At 41.7% G+C, this 24,297-nt stretch overlaps 1 protein-coding gene across 2 annotated transcripts; it reads left to right on the top strand.

Annotated features, from left to right (window-relative positions):
* Positions 1–918: 918 nt before the first annotated feature.
* LOC125017724 (coiled-coil domain-containing protein 138-like) lies at positions 919–17,132 on the top strand. Of its 2 annotated transcripts, none has more exons than XM_047601174.1 (15): positions 919–1,061; positions 1,281–1,320; positions 1,832–1,949; positions 2,030–2,130; positions 2,266–2,429; positions 3,517–3,654; positions 3,874–3,993; positions 4,399–4,476; positions 4,709–4,831; positions 5,378–5,530; positions 5,673–5,789; positions 7,170–7,380; positions 11,729–11,902; positions 14,477–14,615; positions 15,680–17,132. In XM_047601174.1, exons 1-15 carry the CDS (start codon positions 981–983, stop codon positions 16,209–16,211), a joined length of 2,289 nt encoding a protein of 762 aa, XP_047457130.1. In that variant the 5' UTR covers positions 919–980; the 3' UTR covers positions 16,212–17,132. The 2 variants fall into 2 exon arrangements, with proteins under 2 accessions (XP_047457130.1, XP_047457131.1); XM_047601175.1 differs by having other exon boundaries at positions 15,676–15,950.
* Positions 17,133–24,297: the final 7,165 nt, after the last annotated feature.

The raw sequence follows: 24,297 nt of genomic DNA on the forward strand, positions 1-24,297 counted from the left end.
GTCACTCTGCCATTATCATAATTGGTATGGTATGTACATCTTAAAACTGACACAATCAGCTCAAACATTGTACAATCCATTAGAGATGTAAAACAGTGTGTCACAGTGTACAGTGTATGTCACAGTGTACATACCATGTATGTCACACCATGACCTATGGTAAAACTATTTGAGATTTATAGCTTTGTTGGTATCTATGAACGAATATTTTTTAAAATTTGGGACAATTTATAGACAATGATGATGACAAGCCAGTAAATCAGACAAATGGGAGACTTTTTTTTTTTTTTTTATCTTCGATAAAACACTGACATCCACTGGCTAATTTGGGTAAAACAGTGCATCTGGGCGGGAACGTGAGATGACAGTCTATCGGTCACAGGGGGAAAAAAATGAGTTGGCCTGAGGACATCCAAAACTGAAATTAGGTGAAATTTGCTCATTTATAAAAGTCAAGTCTTAGACCAAACATTTGCCAACAAGATGGCATTTTAAGTATGAACTGAAAGATATTCAGAACATTAAGAGGCCTAAAACATAATTCAAAGCAAATAAAAAAACGTGTTTGCTGGAAACGCTTTTTCCTTTATTACAGACAAATGTATTTATGACTATTAAAAAAATATATATTTTTTAATTGTTTTGCCGTTTCCTCTTGTTTTATTTCCGTTGTTTTGCTTTTCTTTAGTCACGTGGTAATTTATGCGCCAGGTTTGGATTGTGTTTTGCTTTCATTCACAGTGAACGGACAGGGCCGGTTTGGGATGTGTTAAGTGAGCACACGTAATCACAATAATACCGGAAATGAAATTATTACAATTTAAAAAAACAATGTACCTTCATTCCTCGTGTGGCAAGAAACGTTTTAATTTGAAATTCCGAACCGGAAGGTAATCTTATTGTAGTTATGCTTGTCACTGTGTTAGCAGCTAAAAGTGTAGAAGTCGGCATTATTAGCAACAGCAACATTTACAGCGGCTATGAACCAGAGGTTTAAAAATACCGATGTAACGGATGCACTGGAGAAACTTAATTTGAAGTATCTGGAGCGGAGGAAACAGGTTTGAGCTCAACGACAACTTAAAGTTGTGTCAGGGCAGATTCAGTTTGTTTGGAGCTGCGTCCTGGTAACGACGCTAACATGCTGAAGTAACTTACTCTAACGTGCATCGACGTTAATGTTATTTGACTAATTATTTTATAAAAGAAATAAATAGTTTTTGAAAAGTGAAAGTAATAGGTTACGTTGCACTAATACGCGTCCTCGTCCTGTCTTTTAGCCGCTACCTCCAGGTGAGGTGACCTCAGGACCCAGTGATGGTAAGTGTTCGGTATTTAACATGGAGCCTCCACAACTGCGTGAATTCATATAGTCACAGGCTCATGCTGCTTTTGCAACTGATATGTGACTCCAGTGCACATATTACGAACCGTCTTATATCCACTGTCCTCTTCTGCAGACTGTAACATATATTTGTACAGTCTATGGTCTGCACTGAGGCATAAATAGTCAGCATCAACATCTGACCACATTTCAATTGTGTCCTGTTAAAAAGAAACAAAAAAGCTTGAAGAAATTTCTTTTGTTATTGGAATGAAGTAAATACAGTTGCTGAAAAATAACAAAAGTCCCCGTTTTTTGCACTAACTAAGAGTCAGCAATCACCATGACATGCGCAAACATTTTGGTCACCCTTCTGCTCTTGGACAATATTGTTAAATTTAATTCATATCTAACTCATGCAGCTGATTCATTCATTGATGCTTGTCCTTTTCTTGCATGCAAGCGACATGCTAAACTTTTCTTTGTGTTTGCTTTCTTGCTTTTTAGAGGCAGGACGAAGGCTTTTTTTGGCCCACAACAAGTCCAATCAGCCATGCAAAGAGTTGAAGAGCTACCATGAAGCTTTACGCGAGCTGCTCAAAGCAGTCGCCAGCCACCCCGACCAGTAAGTGACCAGTGAGACCGGCTTACATTTGTGCACGTTCCGCGGCGCCTCGACCGAAACACGCTGCCGTCTTTTGTCAGGTTTGCCTCGGATCATAGTTTGCATGGCAGCAATGTGGACCTGAGCGCAGACTCTACAGTGGTCCCACTTCAGGACTCTCAGCTGCTGTTTACAGAAACAGGTACATGTGTGTGTGTGGACAGCATATGGAAAATCTGACAACCGATCATGCCGACACAAACTCAACGTATTTGAGGCAGAAATAACTGAGAGTTTCTACATCCTGAGGATTTTATTTACCTCTATTTTCCCTCAGATGTGACTTTGCCTTCGTGTCTAGACGGTAGTTCTGTGTCCCAGGACACAGACAGAGACAGACAGTTGCAGTGGGCTCGCCAGTTCCCTGCCTCACGTGACTCCTCTTCCTCTGTATTGGTGGCAGTTTACAGAGAGATGATGACCATCTATGAACAACTAAAGGTGAGCGATCAGATCAGAGAGAACCCGTAAACAGTGAATTTAAAACAGTACAAAGACAAGGGGAAACGAAATACTGGAAAAGTTGTGCAATGCTTGAAATTATAATAATTTGCAGAAGGCCAATGAAATGATTGGGTACAAAAGGAATCCTTCAGAATAAATGTTTGGGAGGGCATCGACACTCTAGTTCTGCAACTTAAGTATTCCATTTCTCAGATTCCTCATCAACGGTCCATACTACAGCACATCATTTCCATTTCAAGAGAAATTTAGCAATACTGAATCACTGTGATCTTCAGGCCTCAAGCAGCACTGGATTTAAAACAGATACGAGACCTGTAACGGAAATCTCAGTGGTTTTTGGAAGTGTTCTGAGCCCCACGCTGTCAATGAGCGAAGTCTGTTGCTGCATCTGCGAGTGCGAGTTAAGGCTTCGCCATGCAAAGAAAATCTCATGTAAACAAGATCCAGAAATCCCTCTCTGGGACGGAGCTCATCTGAGACGGACCGGGGCAAAGTGGAAAACTGTCCTGTGGTCTGACCTGTCAGATTTTTCAATTCTCTTTGGAAGTCACGAACACCACATCCTTATTTCTACAAGACAATGCCAAACCACATTCAGCCTGTATTACAACAGCATGTCTCTGTTGTACAAGAGTCCTGGTCCAGACCTGCCTCCCGCTGACGGGGACGAGTGCATTATGCTACAAATGATATAACAAAGAAGACCACTGACTGTCCGCTGACCACTGAGTATATTAAGCAAGAACTGAAAAAACTTTGCAGCTGCTCTCCTCAGTTCTCAAACTCTCACAGAAGTAATTGTTTGAATATGGCAGAAATATGAAGTGTATTTCTGATATTTGATATTAGTAGAGTTTCCTACTAAATATATGGTAAAATATAATTTGCATATTTGCATTTTACACAATGTTCCAGCTTTTTTTTTTTTAGATATTTAAAGAAGTGATTCCATTGTTATGCACAAACTCAAATTTTTATTTATACCACATTTTTGCAATTGTGATCAGCTTCTCGATGTTTTAGAATCGAACACTACTTTGGGTTTACATTTGTGTGTGCACAGGCAGAGCGACGCAGTCAGCAGCAGTGGGAGAGGGAGCTGCATGAGCGAGAAGGGAGATTGAAACAACAGGAGGAGGCTTTTGGAAGGCTCGCCGGCCTGGAGGAGACGGTGCACACTAGCATTCTGGCTGTACAGGAGGTAGGACACGTACGCCATCTAATCACATTCAGGACATGGGACATGTTTACAACTTTTCTCTGCACTTTGTTCCTTCTCCTTCTACTCTTTGAGCTGAAGTAATGTGAGTTTATTTATGGTCACTCATCACACAGTCGTACTAAAGAATGTCAGTGTCAGTCATTCTGAATGTGACTGCCCTCTTCATTTTAAATGTGCTGTGTTTGTGTGTCTCGTCAGAAACACCAGCAAGAACTGGACCAGCTCCAGGACCTTCTTCGAGAGCGGAGCAAAGAGAACAAGAGGCTCAGATCCAGCTTTGACACCATCAAGGAGCTCAACAGCACCATGAAGAAACAGGTTCAGAACTTTTTGATCTGTCACACTTATATATAACATTCGTATCATTTCTGTGTAAAATCTTTTACATTTGTGCATTTCAACCAGTGTGGCATTGTGTTTGTAACTGGCTTTGATTGTTAAATCCAAAATAGCAATTTATACTGTAACAAATTTGTAATCAAATTTTCCCTTCGGCACAGGATGGATTAGTACAGGGCTCATGCCAGTGAATATCTTAGGCCACAGGAGGGCGCCACAACATAACCCTTTGGTGGTCAGCTCTTAAGCGTATCCATGGGGGATTTTAGTTTCTGTTGAATGAACCCAAAGGCATGTCTGTGTACTGTAAATGGGAATAAACAAATTGATTTTCAGTCCTTTTGCGGAGCAGACTTGACTTGGGAATGCTTTTTAAATCAACAGTTGAATGAGTTCAGCGAGCAGAATAAGAAGCTGGAGAGCCAGTCCAAGAGAGTGCAGGCTCGCCTTGAAAACCTACAGGTAGCAACACATTTATCAGCGCACAGCTGGTCATTCCTTTCATGTTTTATAGGAACGTCGGAAACGCAGAGTTAATGAACTTTGACTGAATATGGGAAGCTATCAAGTGATGTTTTTGCATTCCACGAGACTTGAAGCGCTTCCACACTAACAATAATATTTAATGTGATTAATTCCTTTTTGCGTTGCAGGTATTTTTGGCATCGGATATTTATGTTGTGTTTCTTTTCAGAGGAAATACGAGCACAGCATAGCATCAACAGGCTGTCAGAAAGGGAGTGCTAAAAGCACAGAGTGTATGAAATACACCTACAAAAAGGAGAAAACGTCCGCCCCAGGAAGACAGAGCGAGGAGGTGTTTTATTTGTTATTTGTTTTGCGCGTTTCACAGCTAAACATCCCACCAGTCAACCGGGGATGGCAGTTCAAGTCTGATTACACTCCGCATTAGTGTTGGTGTGTTTAGTGAGAAAGCAGACTGCATATCATTTAGCGTGGTTAGACAAACACTTACATGCTGATTTACACAGACTGCGAATGATACGACGGTTCTCCACAAACCACACTCATACTCCCAACTCGCATTATAAATCATAATTTGTGATTTTGTTATCAACACTGCTGTTGATGAAGACGTATATGCTAAGCTGGATACAGTTGACGTTTCAGTTATGCGTGTCTTGTTTTTTTTTTCCAAAGTATTCCTGGGTAATCACAGTTCATTATTCTATTCATGCCAGTCCGCTGTGACTCCATGGTGGACGCTTAACAGAAAGCAGATACACATGTGGGACTGAGGAATGTCTAATAAACAAAAAGCTATAACAGTAGCAGATGAGTATTTTAGCAAGATAATCAAACCTTTTTTTTTTTTTTTTTTTTACCCTTCTTCTTCTTTCAGGGCAGCTCAAGTCCAACACCACGGAAGCTCCTGCTGCTTCTGCTAGACTGGGTGCTCGATGGACCAATATTTGGAGCAGCAGCAGGAAATGAAGTGAAAGGTGTTCGCCAGTGTCTGCCTCCGGAGGTTGTACTCAGTGAGAGATGTCTCAAGGTGACATGTGCAGTACAGCTTCACTCTGATATTTGGATTTCATTCCAGCCCACGTTTACCATCACAGTCTAATAGATAGATAATGGAAAGTGGTCAACGTCTGACTGAGGTTGTAGTCATAACTTATCTTTGGTTCCTTTAGGTGCTGCCATTATTAGCAGATGAGCTTCATCGCACTCCTTTGTCAGAACCTGAACTCCTTCTCAACCTTCTTCGTCTCACTTACTGGGCTCTGAGACACTTGGACAGTAGTACACAGGTAAATGATGATAATTATTCCTTATTCTTATAGTTTTGTTTTGTTTTACATATGAACTAAAGAACATACAGTATAACATCACACAGCAGAAGCATGTGTTGGTGGTTTCACACTTCAGATCTCATACGTGGATGCCAGAAGTACCATCAGTCAAAAAAAATGGTTTTGGTTATGCACCCATTTTAGCGTCACAACTAACAACACAGTTGTGAGTTCAAATTCTTTAACAAGACAGTTTTTCCTCAACATGCTTACACTCTCATTTCAAGCCGGGCATATCCGCTGCGTTGTTATCTGTGCATCTCCCCTCACAGCGTGGGGAGGCTTTTACGCTTTCAGGTCCTTTCGAGAACCATGTTGTGTTTGGGTTTCTCAAATCGTTTCTCTGTGTGTTGAATAGTCCAGATATTAGAGCAGACTGACCCTGTTTCTGCAGCTTTGATAAGGATGCGTGTCCTGTATTATGCGGACATGTGGCCACCAGCTCCTCGAGAGCCCTCAAAGACAAACACTGTATGTCAGCAGTTGCTGGTTAAAGATTACGCTATTGGCCAGGCTCACTCGGTAGTCTGCGATCTCCAAACAGTTATGAAGACCAAATGTCTGTATAGGGCGGAGAGTCAGCAGGTCAGGGCTGTTTCACGTGTGCTACGCCAACGAGATATGTGGTCACTTGGAGTGTCTGCAAAAAAAAGTAATTGTTTTGAGCTAAACTTTAACTCCTGACCAATTTGTTGCTGAATTAAATGGATGAATTATAATTCCTGTAATGCGTACATACAAAGCCAGGAAATGAATGTCTGAGACAGACCTGGTGTTGTCTTACACACGAAGGGAATGATTCCCAGTCTTTTCCACATCATGTGGAATACAGAATACAGCTCCTTAATTTAACGCTACTTTTAGATTGATATTCAATAATGGCAAGTTCAACCGAAATCACATGCTCCCTTATTGCTGCAATGTGTGAGTAATTTTATGATGAAAAGCAACCAGCATTGAGCCACTGTGTATAATTGGAGGAAGCGACGTGACCTCAAGTCTAGGGCCACTTTGGAAGACCTTCAACAAAGGAAATGGTACGCATAAAGTGAAGTCTAGCTAGTGTGACAACCACCAGCTCTTCTTTTCTTTGGTTATGCAAGTGTTTGATATTAACTGTAGTTTATTACACTGACTCATTGGTTCTATCCATTATTTGGACCATTCTGACAGATGTCTGCAGGCTCCCTGTTAGACTCATTCACTCCTGTTTGATAAAAACCTTTGTTGGCATTTCATTCCTGTTCGTAACATAAGTAACTGAGTGCAGGCTCAATTATGAATTTTTTTTGCACTGATCAGTGCATCAGATGGTGTGTTTCTGTGTATTTTGTACAGCACGTAGCGCTATCCGCTACTCTGCGAAGGATAGGAGAGGTAGTGTCAAGACCTTCAGCCCAGTCGACGGTGCTACAGTTTGAAGATCCAGATCTGCCCACGTCCTGCATCGAAGCAGCTGGACCTTTCAGGAGCTGGCCACTTTACAGGAGTTCATGTCCTCACACGCGTATCTTATCCATCCTGATCATCCTTCGCACAGTCACACAAGGTAAGGCGTTATATTTCTGAAATGCGCACAGGCATTAAATTATGGACATGATAACAGGATAATAGGGTGGGCGGTTTAAGAGGTCTCTCACATTGTACAGAAATCCCATTGGTGATCCCAGTGATCTTCGCTTATTGGTCCCATCTGAATCTGCACCTGTTACAGAGAAGCTCTCTACCACACAATCTCACAGTGTATTGTTGTGTATGACTTGTGACATCACAAAGCGATCATTACACAGGCAGCAGGCGGAACTAACTGACAGGACCAGATGGCAGCCACTTGTTGTGCATTTATACCACAGACACAAGACTCCATGTTGCCTTGAACGCCTCACTGGGAGTTGTCTTATCTTAGCCAATTAATCAATTACATGTTCACTATGTCAGATATTGACAAGAGCAATAACATTTGTCTACACAGGGTGTTGCAATGTGGATATTAGGCTACAGTGTTGTAAGGCTCATGAGTCTTTTCACAGACAGTCTAATTAATCCAGTTTAACAGCACCATGACCTACATTTCCCAAAATGATCATATGGTTGAACTACCACCGTTTTTACGCTATTTTTACACTAAAGCTTAATGTTGGCTCAGAACAGCCTGGCTCAGATGATCCTTTTGTTATGTTAACCCAGCCCTAGGCAGCCTGGGGACCTCCCATGATGCACCGAGCGCCTCTCCTTTACTATTCCGTCCTTCAGTCACTCACTTTCCATTCATTTATACAGTATGCCACTATTGCACAAACTCTGTGTTTGTGTTTCTCTGTCTTTCTGTGATCGTCTCTGTCTTTGGAGCTATGTACTTACTTCATGTCAGCCGACACACCTGTAATGTAAACAACCACCACTGACATACACGGCATTGCCAGAAGTACTCGTTCACCTGCCTTTACACGCATATGAACTTAAGTGACATCCCATTCTTAATCCATAAGACTTAATATGAGGTTGGCCCACCCTTTGCAGTTATAACAGCGTCAACTCTTCTGGGAAGGCTCTGCACAAGGTGTACACAGGAGTGTGTTTATGGGAACTTTTGACCATTCTTCCAGAAGCGATTCGTGAGGTCAGACACTGACGTTGGACGAGAAGGCCTGGCTCAAAGTCTTCGCTCAAATTCATCCTGAAGGTGTTCTGTCGGTTTTAGGTCAGGACTCTGTGCAGGCCAGTCATGTCCTTCCACACCAAACTCCCCCATCCGTGTCTTTACGGACCTCGCTGGTGCGCAGTCATGTTGGAACAGGAAGGGACCATCCCCAAACTGTTCCCACAAAGTTGAGAGCATGGAATAGTCCAAAATCTCTTGGTATGCTGAAGTATTCAGAGATCCTTTTACTGGAACTAAGGGGCCAAGCCCAGCTCCTGAAAAACAAACCCACACCATAATCCCTCCTCCGCCAAACTTCACACTGGGCACAATCCAGTCAGACAAGTACTGTTCTCCTGGCAACCACCAAACCCAGATTGGTCCATCAGATCGCCAGATGGAGAAGTGTGATTGGTCACTCCAGAGAAGGCGTGTCCAGTGCTCTAGGGTCCAGCGGCGGCATGCTTTACGTCCCTGCATCGAACGCTTTGCACTGCACTCGGTGAAGTACGACTTGGATGCAGCTGCTGGGCCATGGAAACCATGAAGCCATGCTGATTCCATGAAGCTCTCTTCACACTGTCCTTCAGCTAATCTGAAGGCCAGCGTGAAGTTTCGAAGTCTGTAGCCACTGACTCAGCTGAGTGTTGATGACCTCTACACTTTATGTGCCTCTGCATCCATTGACCCCACTTTGTCATTTGATGTGGCTTGCTAAGTTGTGTTTGAGTTGCTTTCGTTCCCAATCACTTCCACGCTGGAATTCACTGCAGTTCACAGCAAGAAGGTTCAAATCTGACTGGGGCCTTTCTGCGTGGAGTTTGCATGTTTCGGTACTACAACTTCCTCCCGCCACCCAGAGACATGCTTGTTAGGTTCACTGGTGATTCTAAATTGGCCGTAGGTTTGAGTGTGAGTGTTTGTCTATCTCTTTGTATTAGCCCTGCAATAGACTGGTGACCTCTCCCGGGTGTAACCCGTCTCTCACCCACTGACAGCTGGGGTAGGCTCCAGCCCTCCGCGACCCTCTAGAGGACAAGCGGTTATAGAACATGAGATGAGATAAGATTTCTGTCTCAGTATCTAAAATAAAAAACTTTATGATCACACTGTGTACCCATTAAGTTGTTCAGTCTTGCCAGCTCAACACTGCTTTTTTTGTTTGTTTGATTTTTATGAGTTGTTCCTAAACTGTTTTTGTGTGTGTGCCTGTGTGAGGCTGCATCCTGCTGGGGATGGTTGCTGCCATCAAGGAGTGTCATTGCTATGGGGTGCTGGTGCCTGGTCTGGTCTAGGCGGGTGGTACGTGTCTAAGTAACATCCACAAGAATCCCAGGTCCAAAAGTTTCCCAGCAGAACATTGTATTGTCACAAGATGATCAATGTTATTTACTTCTCATGTCAGAAGTCATGATGTTATGCCTCATTGTTGTAAACGCTTTATGATGCATGCAGGAATTTTTCTGCTCCCACCGTCCTCTTTTTTTTTTTTCTATCTTTTTACCCATCAGATGCGTCCCCAGTTGCTCTCTGCTTAGTGTTTTCTTCCTGTTAAGAGGGAGTCTATTCCTTGCCACCCATCTTTTGTTTGCTCTGAGAGTTTCAGGTTCTGGGTTCTATAAACCATCTGGAGACAATTTTGATCATTGTTGGCACTTTGAATTGAAATGATAGATATCGGTCTTCAATCAGTCATACTAAACTGAACTAAGACTGTAAACGTGGTGAACAGTTCCTGCTAAACATCAACATGCTGACATTGTAACTGCGAGCATGTGGATGTAACAATCGCTGTCAAACCGTTCGCCACAAGTTGAACTGTAAGAACTGTGACAACTCAGGCAGCATATGATACAGTAATTATGAGGATGGTGGAGTCTATGGTGAACAAACAAGAGCTCTGGAGGTAACAAACGTTCTCTGAAATAGAAGCTAGGAAGCTTCCAAGAAATGTTTCTGATCATAACAACTGATCTATGACAAGGACAAACATAGATTGCCATTGGATTGTATTTTTGTTTATTATACAGCAGTGAAGGAAGAAAAGGAACTGGGGTATTGTTGACTTAAGGCGTATATATCCGAGTTAAAGCCTAGAACTGGGTTTTCTTTACAATGAGGCTCACAGCCTCAAAACACAGCTTTACGTTCTCAGTATTGTTCTGATCCCCATATTGAAAGATGGGCAAGGAACTGTTTGGCCTCCCACACTATAAATCGCTGCGCACTCAGTGGGCTCTGCCTTCATCCTGACAGATTTTATGAAGCCGTCTTCTGAAATGACCTTCCATCTGCTTGTAATGCGCGAGGGCTCCCTTGGTATGTCTATGTGGACTGTTGTCTGCCAATCTGGTAACCAGGTTTTCTTTCTGCCCTCCTCTGGATTGACATGAAACCAAATTGAGCATAATGGGGAGATGTTTCTCTTTTCTCTCTCTCTCCTGTTTACTGGGTTTTTGCATACAACTGGTCCCATTTTGAGACAAGGCTACACAAACGTATTTGAAATGTACTTAGTGCTTCAGAAAATTTCAAAGTTATTGAGTTAGTCCTTATATTGTAGTTCGTTTGGTAAAATGGGGTTGAAAAGGGGTGGCTGCAGAAGAATAACAGGTTTTATGGCAAAACTACAGAGGAATTTGAGAAATGATGTGGGAAAATGTAGGTGGGTGAGTATTGAATTGTTTGCTCACAAAGTAATTTATTTCATATTCTCATTCTAGTACTTTTACACACCTTTCTGTTCAGGTTACTTTATTTGTACTTGTAGTTTTTTTTGTTTTTTTTGACATCCTTTTACATTGACACATATACAAAACTCACAGACATGAAATGTGAAAACGAACATATGAGCTGACTACAAAAAATATTGAAAGTACACCAAGGCTCCACCAGTAAGTATATAAAAGGTCAATAAAATACATAAAGGAACGGCTGTAGTAAAAGAAGTTTAGAACACAAGTAAAAGAAAATTAAACACCCAATGAATACCTTCATAACAATGTAGATATTGATTGGATAACTGTTGATTCTAAATTGGCTGTAGGTGCGAATGGTTGTCTGTCTTTCTGTGTACCCCTCGGCCTCTCGCCCAATGGGCTCCGGCCCCCCCGCGACCCTCCAGAGGACAAGCGGTTATAGAAGATGAGAATTAGAGTTTTAGACGAAAGACTGCCGCATTCATACCGAAATAACTTTTAGACAGTCGCGATAATGAGGTGTTTGGTTGTTTCCATTCCTTCCTTCCTGCCTGCAGCTGATGTACTGGCCCAGGCCCTCGACAGTCTTCATACCGAGCTGATGTGCGAGGAGAGTCGAGGCCTCTACATCCGCTACGGAGGAGTGCGCGTGCTGCTGTCGATGCTCCGGGCTGGTCGCGCAGGTCTGCACACGGCTGTGGACATCCTGATGCAGCTAACTCAGCAGTCTCGTGAGTAGGCTCTTTTGTTATAAACACATTCAGATAGGATTCTTTTAAGTTTGCTGTGTAATATTAGGTTTCCAGTGAAGCCCTATCCACGTGTTTTTGCTTGATATCACGTAGTTATAGCTGACAGAGCTGGGACCAAAATTACTGACTTCTTAAAAGGATCCATAACAATTTAAAATGTAACTTCAATTTAAAGTAGGAAACTGGTCACGTTGGTGCCTTTTTATATATTATGATAATATACACTAATCAGCCACAACATTAAAACCACTAACAGTGAGTAGTGAAACCTCCAAATTCACTAGATCCCTATCAAGTATCAGTTTGCCCCTCATCTAAACCCACAGGAGCCAAAGACTAACCACATCCTGTTGTAAGACACCATAGGACACCCTTAGAAGGCCCGCGTCCATTCTCTAAAGAGTGTTTTGGAGGCACAAGAGAGACCTACACAATGTTAGGCAGGTGGCCACAATGTTATGCCTCATCAGTGTATTAAGTGGGCCAACGTCTAAGATTTGTCTAAGAAACTACAAGAATATTTTTTAGAGACCCAGTATTTTCCCTAAGATATTACTGCACTGAGGTAGTAAACTGCTGCCTCAGAAAATTGAAAACATGCAGCAGTGTTTTGGATTCCGGATGCCTACACTAGTTTAACACTTGGATCAGGTAATTAACAAGTTTTTGCTACTAATCTATTAATGGATGAGACACGTGCAGTTTTATCCAGCAGGCCGTGACACCTCGCTCGGTGACTCAGCTCTAAAATTGCACCGTTCGCTTTGGAAAACGTCTTTTGATTGACGCAGCTGCTGTGATCACTTTTCTAGCCCAGATTTATGGACTGTCTTGACTAGCACTATTTACTTTGATTTATGCCAGCTCCCCCTGCTGTATCACTCCTCATCATCCTGACATAAAAACCACATGTGAAAAGTAATGGCTTGTCTGAGCTCACATCGGTCACGTGGCGGGGGTCAGGCAATAGAATTGGAAATTTCGACCTCCACCACCTCCTGTTTTATGTAAAAGGTGGACGAGTTTGAGATAACAGCTGCCGCGCGTTTCCATGGAAGGCTGAGCTGGCCAGCCTCATGAGCCGTATCATTTTAACTGCTGTGCGCTAATGCACAGCAGAACCACATGGACCGGGACCTGAGCGGAGTGTGGACGGTGAGGCTAGCGGGACTTGCTAATTATTGCCTTTTACAAGCAGTAATAAGGGTAGATGGAAAGGCGGCGAGGAAGAAGGGGACAGAGGTTTACACCTGAAGGTTGCCAATAAAACAAAACAAAGGTCCACTTGTACGCAAAACCCACATGCGCACGCAGGACGTCTGTGGTCAAACTAACGCAGCTTAACTGCTTGTATAATGTCCAGTCACATACTAAGTTACACATTTGTGAATACCACATTCATACAAAGGAAAGTCACAAAACATTTGAGCCGCAGCAGTGACAACTTTTTGCTACTTCTAATTAACAGTACATTAACTGCTTCGTATAGTGTATTTCATTTTTGTGGCCGCTTTCCGCTTCATGCGTCTTCATCTGTATCTATGTAGCTGCATACTAACTGCGTGCGTAGAATTTTAACACACGTTAAAAAGACTTGGGCTGCAAGCGTTTCTAACGAATGCTTAGTAAATGGAAACAATGAGATGTTTATGCTTTAACAGAAAACCTGGAAACAGTTGTGTAGTTTAAATTAAACTAATTAAAGCCTCAGACTTTTGGTTAGACAAAGCAAGGAATTAAAGACATCACTGTGGGTAGTATAACCTTGTGATTATTGTGCTCCAACGTTTTATGACAAGCGATTTAAGTCATTTACACTGATAATTTAGATGGAATATGTTCATCTACACGATGTGTGATGAGCATTTAAGATCATGTCAGTAATGCCAGCTATTCATATATTTTTCTAACCTTGAGTGGCAGGAAAACGACTGACCAGATCATTCTTCCTCTTTCTCATGTTATGAGATTCTATCCATCTTCCCTTCTCATCTCAACCTGATCCCGCTCTTCCCTGTCCAATCTTGCCAGCAAAGCCGTTGTACCAGCCAGGAAAAAAAACAAAAAAAAACAGTCCCTCTGTTTCTCTGTTGTCTTCTCTCCCCCCAGCTTGTGTCTTTAAAGACAGTAGAGGAATACTTTTTGAAGGAGCAGGAATGCGACTTTAGCAGAAACAAATGTTTGTTTACTAGGAACCAACTTCATTTCATAACTTTCATAAGGTTCCTCCGTTTCATCTCCGTGTGTGTTATAATGGGTTATGGTTTGACGATGGGAAGGTCAAAGTTAAAACTGACAATGTGGAAGCTCTTCCAAATAAAATCATCACAGAGCCACTCCGACCAGCATCTGTGTCCCTGCCCCGCTCAGTTCGATCGTTAAAATGTTTTTATGGTTTGTCTTTGTGTCCATGTAGTTTTCATTCTTATGCAAATCTAAAAAGGATGGCAAAGTAGAGTTGATCATTTCCATTTTCTCAGAAGTTTAAACATTGAATAAAATGTGTTGTTCATTAGCTTTGATAATATCCTCCTGCCTTTGCTCTGCTTGTAGGCTACTTAAATTCCTTTTTGGAGGCATGTAGCTGTGAGGAGTTTCTCAGCACAGCTTCCCAGCTCCTTAAAAACCCTCGCCTGGAGCTCCCAACGCTGGAGAAACTCTCCATCCTTCTGCAGAAGCTCTCCGGCATCAGGTACACACAGCAATCACCAAACCGATAATGTCACACTTTAAACAAAGACGAACACATCTCGAACATGTGGGCGGTATGCGACGTACTGTATGTCCCGTACTGAGCCTTGTGTCGTTCTGCTCACGTGGAAGTAAAGAAGTGAAGTCACGTGAAATGCGCACCTTCAGTGTAGCCATGCTGACAGTTTGGCTCAGTGGATGGAAAAAATTAGTGAGTCAGTCCAGATTTATGGAGAAGATCCAGTGGAAGCAAACAGATCTTGCAACATCTTCCTCACCACTCCTTGCTTGTTGCGAGCTAGTGAACAGATGAACAAACAATAAGCATAGATGGATGGATAGATAGACAGACAATGCCTACATTGTTTTATCCCACAGAAATCACATCTCAGTTATTTCAGTGGTTCTCCACCTTTAAATATTTCAACAACTATATGTTGATTTGCATACATTCACGATTTCCAAGTAATGAGTCCCTACAACCTCACTGATCCCTGACGTTTTCTACAGCACATCTAGAAAAGTATAATTGATGTTTATTTGCTGGGCTCAATCTGAACCAAGCCATCTTAGACGTAGACAGACTTTAATGATCCACAAGGGGAATTAATAAGTCACAGTAGCTTAATTTTTAGCTGTTATAGAGCTGGATAGTGTTCACTGTGGGAGCAGACCTGAATGAGTTTGCTGTAGAATGAGCTTCTCTGTCCCTCTAATGTTTGGTGAACTAGATGGGATGGATTGTCCATAAATGGAGAGCTCTTTATCCGTCTCCAACTCCCTACCAATCGCATGTCCAGCCTTTCGGATCAATTTGTTGATCATGTTTTAGTTTTTTTTTGCAGGTACTACTCCCCAAACAAACCACAGCAAATCATCCTTAAGTGATTTCCAATTCATAACTGATGCAAAATCAGTTCTAGTCGTGTAGAACCGTTTTTGACGTGTACCCAGACAAGGATGACTACAGTACTAGATATATGACTGAAACCTGCAAACAAGTTTTGCTGAATGACTTTTGACCGACTGGTGCTTGTGTTTTATTATTTAATTTTGTCCAGGAAGAACCGTCGTCTGTTTGAGCTCACCTCCCTCCACCTCCAGATACAAGAGCTGCATCACAAAACCAACCCCACACACACCTTCCTCTGCCTCAACCTCAGATCCATCCTCCACAACCTCAAATGACCACACACGTCCGTTACTCTGCCTCGCGGTAGTTTCGATCGGCTTACGGTCTTTATGTGTTCTCGTACTGTGTTTTGTCATAGGTGAAAGGCCTACCTCAATCTGCACACATTCATTCTTAAATATTAACACAGTCATATGTCACTTGTCTGTCAGAAGCACTTTTTATTATGTTTTTTTTTTGTTACACAATCGTAATCTAATAATTTTTTTCTCTGATAAAATCTTTAAAAACATACTAAAAAAAGAGAGGTTATGGCTGCGCATTTTCTATGGCAATAAACTAAAAGGGCTGAAGTACATTAAGTTTGGATGGCATATGAATTGTGGAAGTCCACATGCTTTGTACGAACATATCTTATTTATTTGTTCCATAACTGGGTTGATGGGGGTAATGGTCTCAGTATGAGACACACTGGTGTGGGTTGATGTAGGATATTGGACTGACTGGAACAATTACAGCTGATATTTAAAGTGTACTTGGTGAAAACCATTTGGGTTGTCCTTGCATGGTCTGAATTTGAAAGGGAGGTATCCAAGCTTTTTTTTTTTTCCCCGAAGACTACCACAGGATCCAATTTAGTAAATTAACTACACATTTATGAATTTGAAAACTTCTGCTCAGGTCAGGATTTCAGGAGAGAGAGCCTGGTGGATATTGCGCCCTTTTGTTGGTTTTAGAGTTAAGTAAAGTTTACCTGGTCACTGAGGTGCCTTAGTTGAACTGAGTCTATGAATTATATAATGATATAATTCTCTTTGTCATCCTCTTGAGGTACATCGTGTCAGTTTCAAACTGTTCTAACAACATATCGCATTTTACGAACTAGCATTACAAAGAGTGATGATTTAGGACGGTTGAAAATGTTTCTCAGTTTCTGTTTGCACTACAGAAGCATATTTGTCTTTAATTTTTTAATTAGATCTAGAAAATTTAACCATTTACCTCCTGAGACCTTGCATCCACATATGGGGACATTAAGTTTTAGGTTTTATTGCAGCTTATTCTGCTTCATTTAAACCCGTTGTCCTTGTTAATGGACACTTTAGTCTGCCATCTAGTGGTAGCAAGGAGGCAATACAATAGCCGGTAAAAACAAGATAGCGGACAGATTCATTCTAAAGATGATCACAGGACAAAAGTGGACGGGACCCCATCAGATTCTACAGTTAAAACTTATTTATTTATGCTTATTAGCGTTTCTATTTCTAAATGACCTGCATATCTAGCAAATTTTATCAATAGCAACGAGCTACAGCCTCGCTAATTAGCAAGTACTCGTTTGAGGATGTAAGGACTTCATTGTTCACAATTCAGGTGTCCACATATGAGGACATTGTTTTTTTTCCCAAAAACTACTACTTCCTTTTGGAAGATGATGTTTAGTTTTTGTACTTCTTAGGCTCTACTGATCCCAAATACCTTGGAAAAATTAAAAATGCATAGCAAATAAAAGCTCGAGTCTCAGGAGGTTATACGTGAGCAAATTTGCAACAGTTAATGGGAAATGATAGTATTTTACCCATCTGGGCTACATTTACGTGGGAGATATTTTGCCAGCTTGATTATAGACAGCAGCTTATCTGATTACTTGGATGCTAAATAAATCAATCAAATAAAATATCAGCATTTACATGCCCCAAAATATGAATGAGAATTTTTGCTCAAACTTGTCCTGCTCGCTGCTCGTCGTTAAAGTCGCTGACAACACCGAATTTTATTGAGTAAAAGAAGATGACCGAGACGGACTTGTGAGCCCACATCAGCACGCAACGCAATGCAACACGTCAGCTCACAGCACAGTGTTAGTAACTGACTGTTGTGATTATTGAGTTTAGTTATTTTAAGAAATATGAAAGACAGCCTCTGATTCAGCAGACACTGAGAGAACAGTACATCCAGGTTTCACTCAAGTATGAATTCATCTTCTTTTCAATGAGACCTTCATCATTATCTTTCACTTATCCACGTATGTATTTAATCTGGAGGCTGCAAACCACCAAGAAACATTCAAGGACAAAGATGTTAGAAATGTTCTGCCAAAATAAACGCAACCTGTTTTAGATATTTGAGTTGAAGTCATTTGGGTGTTTGAGTGATGGCAACTGTTGGATATTTGCATCTGCAATCAATAGTCCTGTTGGTAGAAACTGAGACGCGGAGGTATTATAGGGAAATGTAAAATATGGTTCGGCCTATGTTGTGCCTTCAACCTGCCAAGGAAAATTGCCTTATTTTGGAAATTTGATAAATTTATAGTGTTATGCATCCCTGTGTTGCAGGACTTTAATGTTCCCCTGTGTCTTTTGATCACACAGCCTCTAAGGATCAGGATTGACCTGTAAACCCATTTAATGATAAGTAATGCTATAATGCTATTACCGCGAATCGCTATGGTTTATGAGCAGGACTCACAACGCATCCAAGAACATTGTGTTAAAGGTTTTATTTATAAAGTGAATGACAAACACTCGTTATATTACTACGATGTTGGCCGAGGCAAATGTGTTCTATCGATGAACTTGAGGTGGTCATCGAGCCAAACAAGTCACATTTGATGAGTTTTTTTGCCTCTTGAAAGATAATGGCAATCGCCTCAAAAGCTCCACGGCCTAAACGGAAAAAAAAAATCAGTCACCCCCCCCAAAAAAACTCAGATGTTCTTTTTTTTCTTCCTTATTGCATGATGAAACCTAAAACCATATGCAGCAGGGTTGATAAAATCCATCTGTAAATCTCATTGTGTTATCATCAACTGTTTCTTCATCATCCGTCTCCTCTCCCTCAGAGCATGTCGGCTTCCTAGATAATGTAAAATTGATCTGGAGCTCAGTGTTAAGCCTCTTATCACTTTTTGACTCCCTCAACTCTTTTGAACCCAGTTTGAACCCACAGTTTTGAAACCCTGGACAGTGTGGTGACGTGTGCTGCCCGTGAGCTTCTATTTACTGCTTCAACAATACATCCATGAATGAGTGCATTTGGTACGGTGCGTTTCTCACACCGTGCATTGCAGCGAGTGAACTCGCGAATCCAGACCTGGTTTGTCTATGTAAAATGAATAGACAAAACATTAGAAACACAATTATGTCATGCAGACCGGTATAACATCAACACTAGTAATGATATTATAAATAAATACATCACTTGTAATAAGACGTTAATCCAGTCTGCACTGAGTATGTTTGAGAATGTCTAGAGTTTTCTGCTGGATTCTACATTTTCCACAAGCTTTTTCTGGGCATTCAGGAAGGACTCCAACGCTCTGGGGAAAAAAAATGTAGCAAACCTAATATTTTAATACATATTGATGTGACGGTTGAGTCTGAATGTTTGGGGCTGCACCTCTTTCAGTTGTATCCACTTTAGACAGTTCTGCACCTCAAAACATGTGTCCAGCATTAGTGAAATTAATGTTTACCTCTCTATTACCCACCACCAGGATCTACGCCAATTAGCCACAACATTAAAACCACTGACAGGAGAAATAAACCTTGTGACAATACAATACTGGGAAACTGTTGGACCTGCCATTTGTGTGGATGTTACTAAGACGTGTACCACCCACCTAGACCAGGGCAGTCATCCCACCCCGTAGCTAGGATGCAGAATTAAGAACATGACAAACAGGCTCACCTCAACCCATAGGATCCAAACACCCCTCACTGACAACATCATATTCCCAGACACTCTCAGAAGGCCCATGTCTATTATCCCGTGAGTTTGAACTATTTTTGGGGCACAAGGGAGACGCACACAATATTATGCAGGTGGTCAGAATGTTATTGGTCTATTTCCAACCAATCCTCTATACAGTTAGGGGACTAAAAGGTTTACATTTAGGTGCCTTCACTATAGTGTACCTGCTGATGCTATGATAGTTAAAATGCTTTCCACAGCTTCAATTTTGAATAAATGATTTTCAACAAAATATCCACTACTTTCTTGCCAAAGTTTTAATACTCTCTCATATTGGAGCCTCATGTTTGCTTCACCATTGACACTGAAAGCAACGGGGCTCTGCTAACCTAGCTGTTAGCATAGTGCTGACTTTAAACACCGGTAAAGCTCACAAATGAACACTATATTTTTTCCCATAAATATGAAAAAGGTAATAATGGCAGACGTCAAAGGGAGTTAAGTACTATTTCTCAATGGAAACTTTGACCAAAGTACAGTCGTTTGATTCCACTGCCATGCACAGAAGGAAAGAACTTCGTCACTGAGAGGAATCTCGACATTTGTCTGTATGGAATTTTATTAGATTTTAAATGTGTTCTCTTATAAAGCGGCCTCAGAGTACTTATGCGCCTAATACAAACCTTCTGTCTGACGTTGGAGGCTTCGGGAGAGTAATAATGCAGCACTTTGCCACAAGACATGACGGAAATGTGCTAAGTAAAGATTTCTTTTAACTTTTCAGCGGTGGAATTTATTATCGCTGATATGAATTCAAGGTGAAGGAATCTACAAACTTTTTACAGCTGTCCCCTCCAGACTGAAGGGGATGGGTGTTTGACAGTAAAATACATTTTGGGGCGGAGCATCGCTTTAATGAGGCCTTATTTCCTATGTGTCTACTCCAGGAACTGTCAGCAGCAGATTTACTCCCTTTAGTTCCATCTGGTCAGCACTGCAGTCAGCATAGTGGTGTTTCCTAACAGGCTTAACTTTGCCAGTTTGCCCTGGACACCGTCACCAACGCAACTTTATACATGATCGTGATTTATCCTTGGGTCCTTTCAGTGGACCAAAAATGTAGGTAAATTATGCTCCACTGTCGCCTTGCTTGAGTCTGGCTGGTAAACCCTATTAAAATGTGCTTTGGGAGGTGGGAGGGAGAGTGGAACAGCAGTGGTTTCAGTTCAGAAAAACCGTAAACTCAAGTCAATCAGCAATTTGATGTAGCAGACCACCAAATGTATATTATTCTCACTAGCCACAACGTGCATAAATAGGCTGCTTGGGTAATGCAATAAGCGCACGGAGGGTTATGGTAATATACCTGACTGAAAATGAGAAACTGTGCGATGGATTTGAGTGGAACCAGCTGTCGGTGGTTATGCCGTACATAGCGTCCAACTTCTAGTTTGTTTGCACTTCTTTTATTCTGCTTTTCTGGTTTATGTCCTTTAAAGTGAAGTGTCAGTCCTGATTTAAACCAGTAGACCTGCTCATGCGTTGCTTTGCTTGATGTGGGTCCACTTCTGTCACGGCTCTACCTTCTGCCAGACTTATTTTTTAATTATTTTGTTCAACAAGGCTACATGTTGGTCAAAGGGATGGCAGAATTTGAGTAACAAAAAAGAGGCTGTGCAGGTTCGATTCCAGCCCAAGCCTGTTGTCCCCTTTTCTCACCCCGTCAGTTATGGTCTCTATCCAGTACCATTTATCAACTTGAAAACCTCAATGTGCCGCATGCTGCCTACTGCTGTTGGCTAGGCCAGTTAGTGAGCTGGTGTCTTCTTGTTGGTTGCTAGTTGCTAGCTGACTGTTAGCCCAGTTGGACTGGGCTTCTAAATGTGTTTTTCCTCGGATCTTGGCACAAGGGAGAAGTGTTGGTTAAAATGTAGTCCCCATTACTTCTTACTGAACCACACCGCCCTTCTGTCACGGTGGTTGAAATGCTGGCATTTACCAGTCACTCTACTGGGGGACGAGATTTCGTGGGTCTACTACTATTGGGACAGGCTAGTTAGCTGGTGTCAGCTGGTCATCTTATGGTTGCTAGTTGGTAGCTGACTGCTGGGCTTCAAAATGTGTCTTGGATCTTGGCAAAAGGGATTGTAACATCTTATCCTGTGTAATAATGTATGCAAGGCATACAAGATAAAAAAAACTACAGACAAACGAGCCTAAAAATACCAGGTTTGCAGCGTCCTAATGTAAGGCTAACCGCGTCTTTCTTCTACCTCTGTACTTGATGCTTCAACATGCACCTTGTGTAACTCATGGTAATAAAATAGCTACAATAATTTTAAAAAGCATGTTTGATTAATTCATTTTTAATATTTTTATTGGAGAGGTGACAGAGACGTTTTTTGCCCTCTGATCCGTACTGATCATTTATTGTTGAGTATCACCCGATCTGACTACCGTACTGTATAAAGTAAAATAAATAGACCTGTCAAAGCTAATCCGATAATAACGCCTTTACCTAAACTCCTGTTGTGTGGTTCCGATAGAGCCGTGGCTAACACTGTGTTGTGTCGTAGCTTGTACCATGGCTTCAGAAGCTCCAAAAGTCGGTGAAAACCTTTGTTCTCTGCTACAGAAATGAGTTTCGAGTTCGCCGAGTCATCCACGGCCATAAACTCCATAATCCATAATCTGTTCTTTTTTTTTTTTTTTTTTTCTCAACAGCCCTCAGTGTTCGTTGTTGTCTCTGCGCAGCCTCAGACTGAGTGTATTTGATGTATTCCCTTTTCGCTTGTTTTGGTAAGTGGTGAATCAGGCCCGTAGCCTTGAATGCCGATCTCCTACCACCACTTCGCCAAACATCCGCACTGCACGGGTCTTGCCGACGCCTGATACCAATCTCCGCTAGCCTTTATAGATGTGATGGTGTTTCTTCGAGAACCGTAGTTGCAACATTGCGCTGCAGCTGTTGAAAGCAGTTTAATTGTCAAGAGTGCAAATGCAGTTCATCTCGCGCTGCGGGGTCGCGATCCAAACAAGCCATAGGAAACACATCTGCCTGAGGTCTTGACACTGTGTCTTCTCCGCTGTCTGACATGTCTGCAGTTGACTGACAGGGATGAGTGTGTGCATGTAGCTGTTGTTCGGGAGGAAAGATTTCTGCTAACTGGCGGAGCTTTAATTATTCTCTGGGTTGGCACTCCTTGCCCTCAAGAAGCTCTCTTTGTCATCATCCCCTTCATACAGAATTAAGCCATGCCAAGTGCTTAAGAGGCGCAAACAGAGCCTCAAAACAGACACTGTGATGACAGGCAACACCGAGCAATAGTTACAATAGTAGCAGCCTTGTGGGAAAAAAAAAAATGATGGCTACCTTTTGACATATTTAGCAATGACAACCATAAATCTCCTTAAGTATGTGAAGGCCCTATATTGCATCAGCAATACTCTGCAACCCCTCATAAGGGCCCTCTTCTATCTACCTTATGACAGATTTTACTACTTTGGTCTGTGTGGGTAGCATGTGTGTCTTTGCCCGGGGCCACCCAGAACCTAGGATCACCACTGACAGATGCACATGTCTGTATCTACTCGCTGTGTTTGTGTGTTATTGGACTGAATGGCTTCTCAAGTGGGAAGGACTATTTGTGGGGCAGTTTTTGAAACACGATAAGACAAAGACCTCAATGAAACCCTGATGCCCCACAGCAGCACCAATGTTTCCACTGCCAGGCAGACCTTCGCTGAACCAGCTTTAAGATCCGAAGCCAGCACACACACACCTTATCGTTTAGCTCAAGCTTTTGAAAATTCCAGCACAAACACGCATCCACGTGTGGTGAAAGCCTGACGGCAGAGAGGCGAGCGGAGGTGACAGCTCTGCAGTGGCTGATGTCAAGTTGGTGGTATAAAAAGATCAGTGGGTGCGCAAGATGGGTTTTTATTGTAGAGTCTTAAATAAGAATCCTCCAGGTTGAGATTGCTTATCGCGCAGACTCAGTTACAGAATCGCTGAAACTGGAGGAATCTGGAAAATGACATTTACAACAACCGTATTTTATCTTTTTGTAAGAAAGAAAGCGAAAACATCTCAATTTTCTGTATGTAAATGCTGACACGCAAGGAATGCAGTGGAGTAAGAGGTCTTTATCTTGAAATGGAGAGGCGGTTTGGCTTCATGATACGCAGTAGCGAGCTGTTAGTGGAGATCAAAGTGCATTTTTGAGCAAGATCTAATGACTAAATGAAGTTTCGGTTTTCAAATCATGTCCTAGAGTCTTTTTCCAATGAACTCATCTTTTAATTTGACCAACTGCCTATTTAATATGTCACATTTAATGACATTTAATTAAATGTCTGAATGAACTGGAAAAGGTTGTGATTAGAGATTTTCCATTTGGTAAGCCCTTAACCAGCCCTGTCAGTGCATCAGTATTGGCTGACAAACAACCATCTGGAATTGACGACTGTGTGTTATTTACTGCACTGAATATGAATGTCATTCATTTTTAACATGATGCATGTGGTTCTGTTGGATTACTCTCTATGTAGACTTGTTCACTAAGACTCAGGCTGAACTATTGTAGATTTTAAGGATAGTGATGTCTATGAAAATCTTTTCAAGTAGTAATTCAGCTCTATTATTTTTACATCATATATACATATGAGTATATATTTCATTATATACTTTATATCTAAAATCTCTTCATTTCCTGAATTTTTATCTTGTATCATCATTAGGTCAAGCATTGAGTTCCAGCACTTAGCTACTAGACTCTTTTTGTCTGTTGATTATTGTATATATCAGACCAGCACTTCTAGAAAAAGCTTGGCTTTAAACCACAGGTCTGCGACC

Source organism: Mugil cephalus, chromosome 12 (genome assembly GCF_022458985.1).
Source record: "Mugil cephalus isolate CIBA_MC_2020 chromosome 12, CIBA_Mcephalus_1.1, whole genome shotgun sequence".
In the NCBI taxonomy this organism is placed as follows: Eukaryota; Metazoa; Chordata; class Actinopteri; order Mugiliformes; family Mugilidae; genus Mugil; species Mugil cephalus.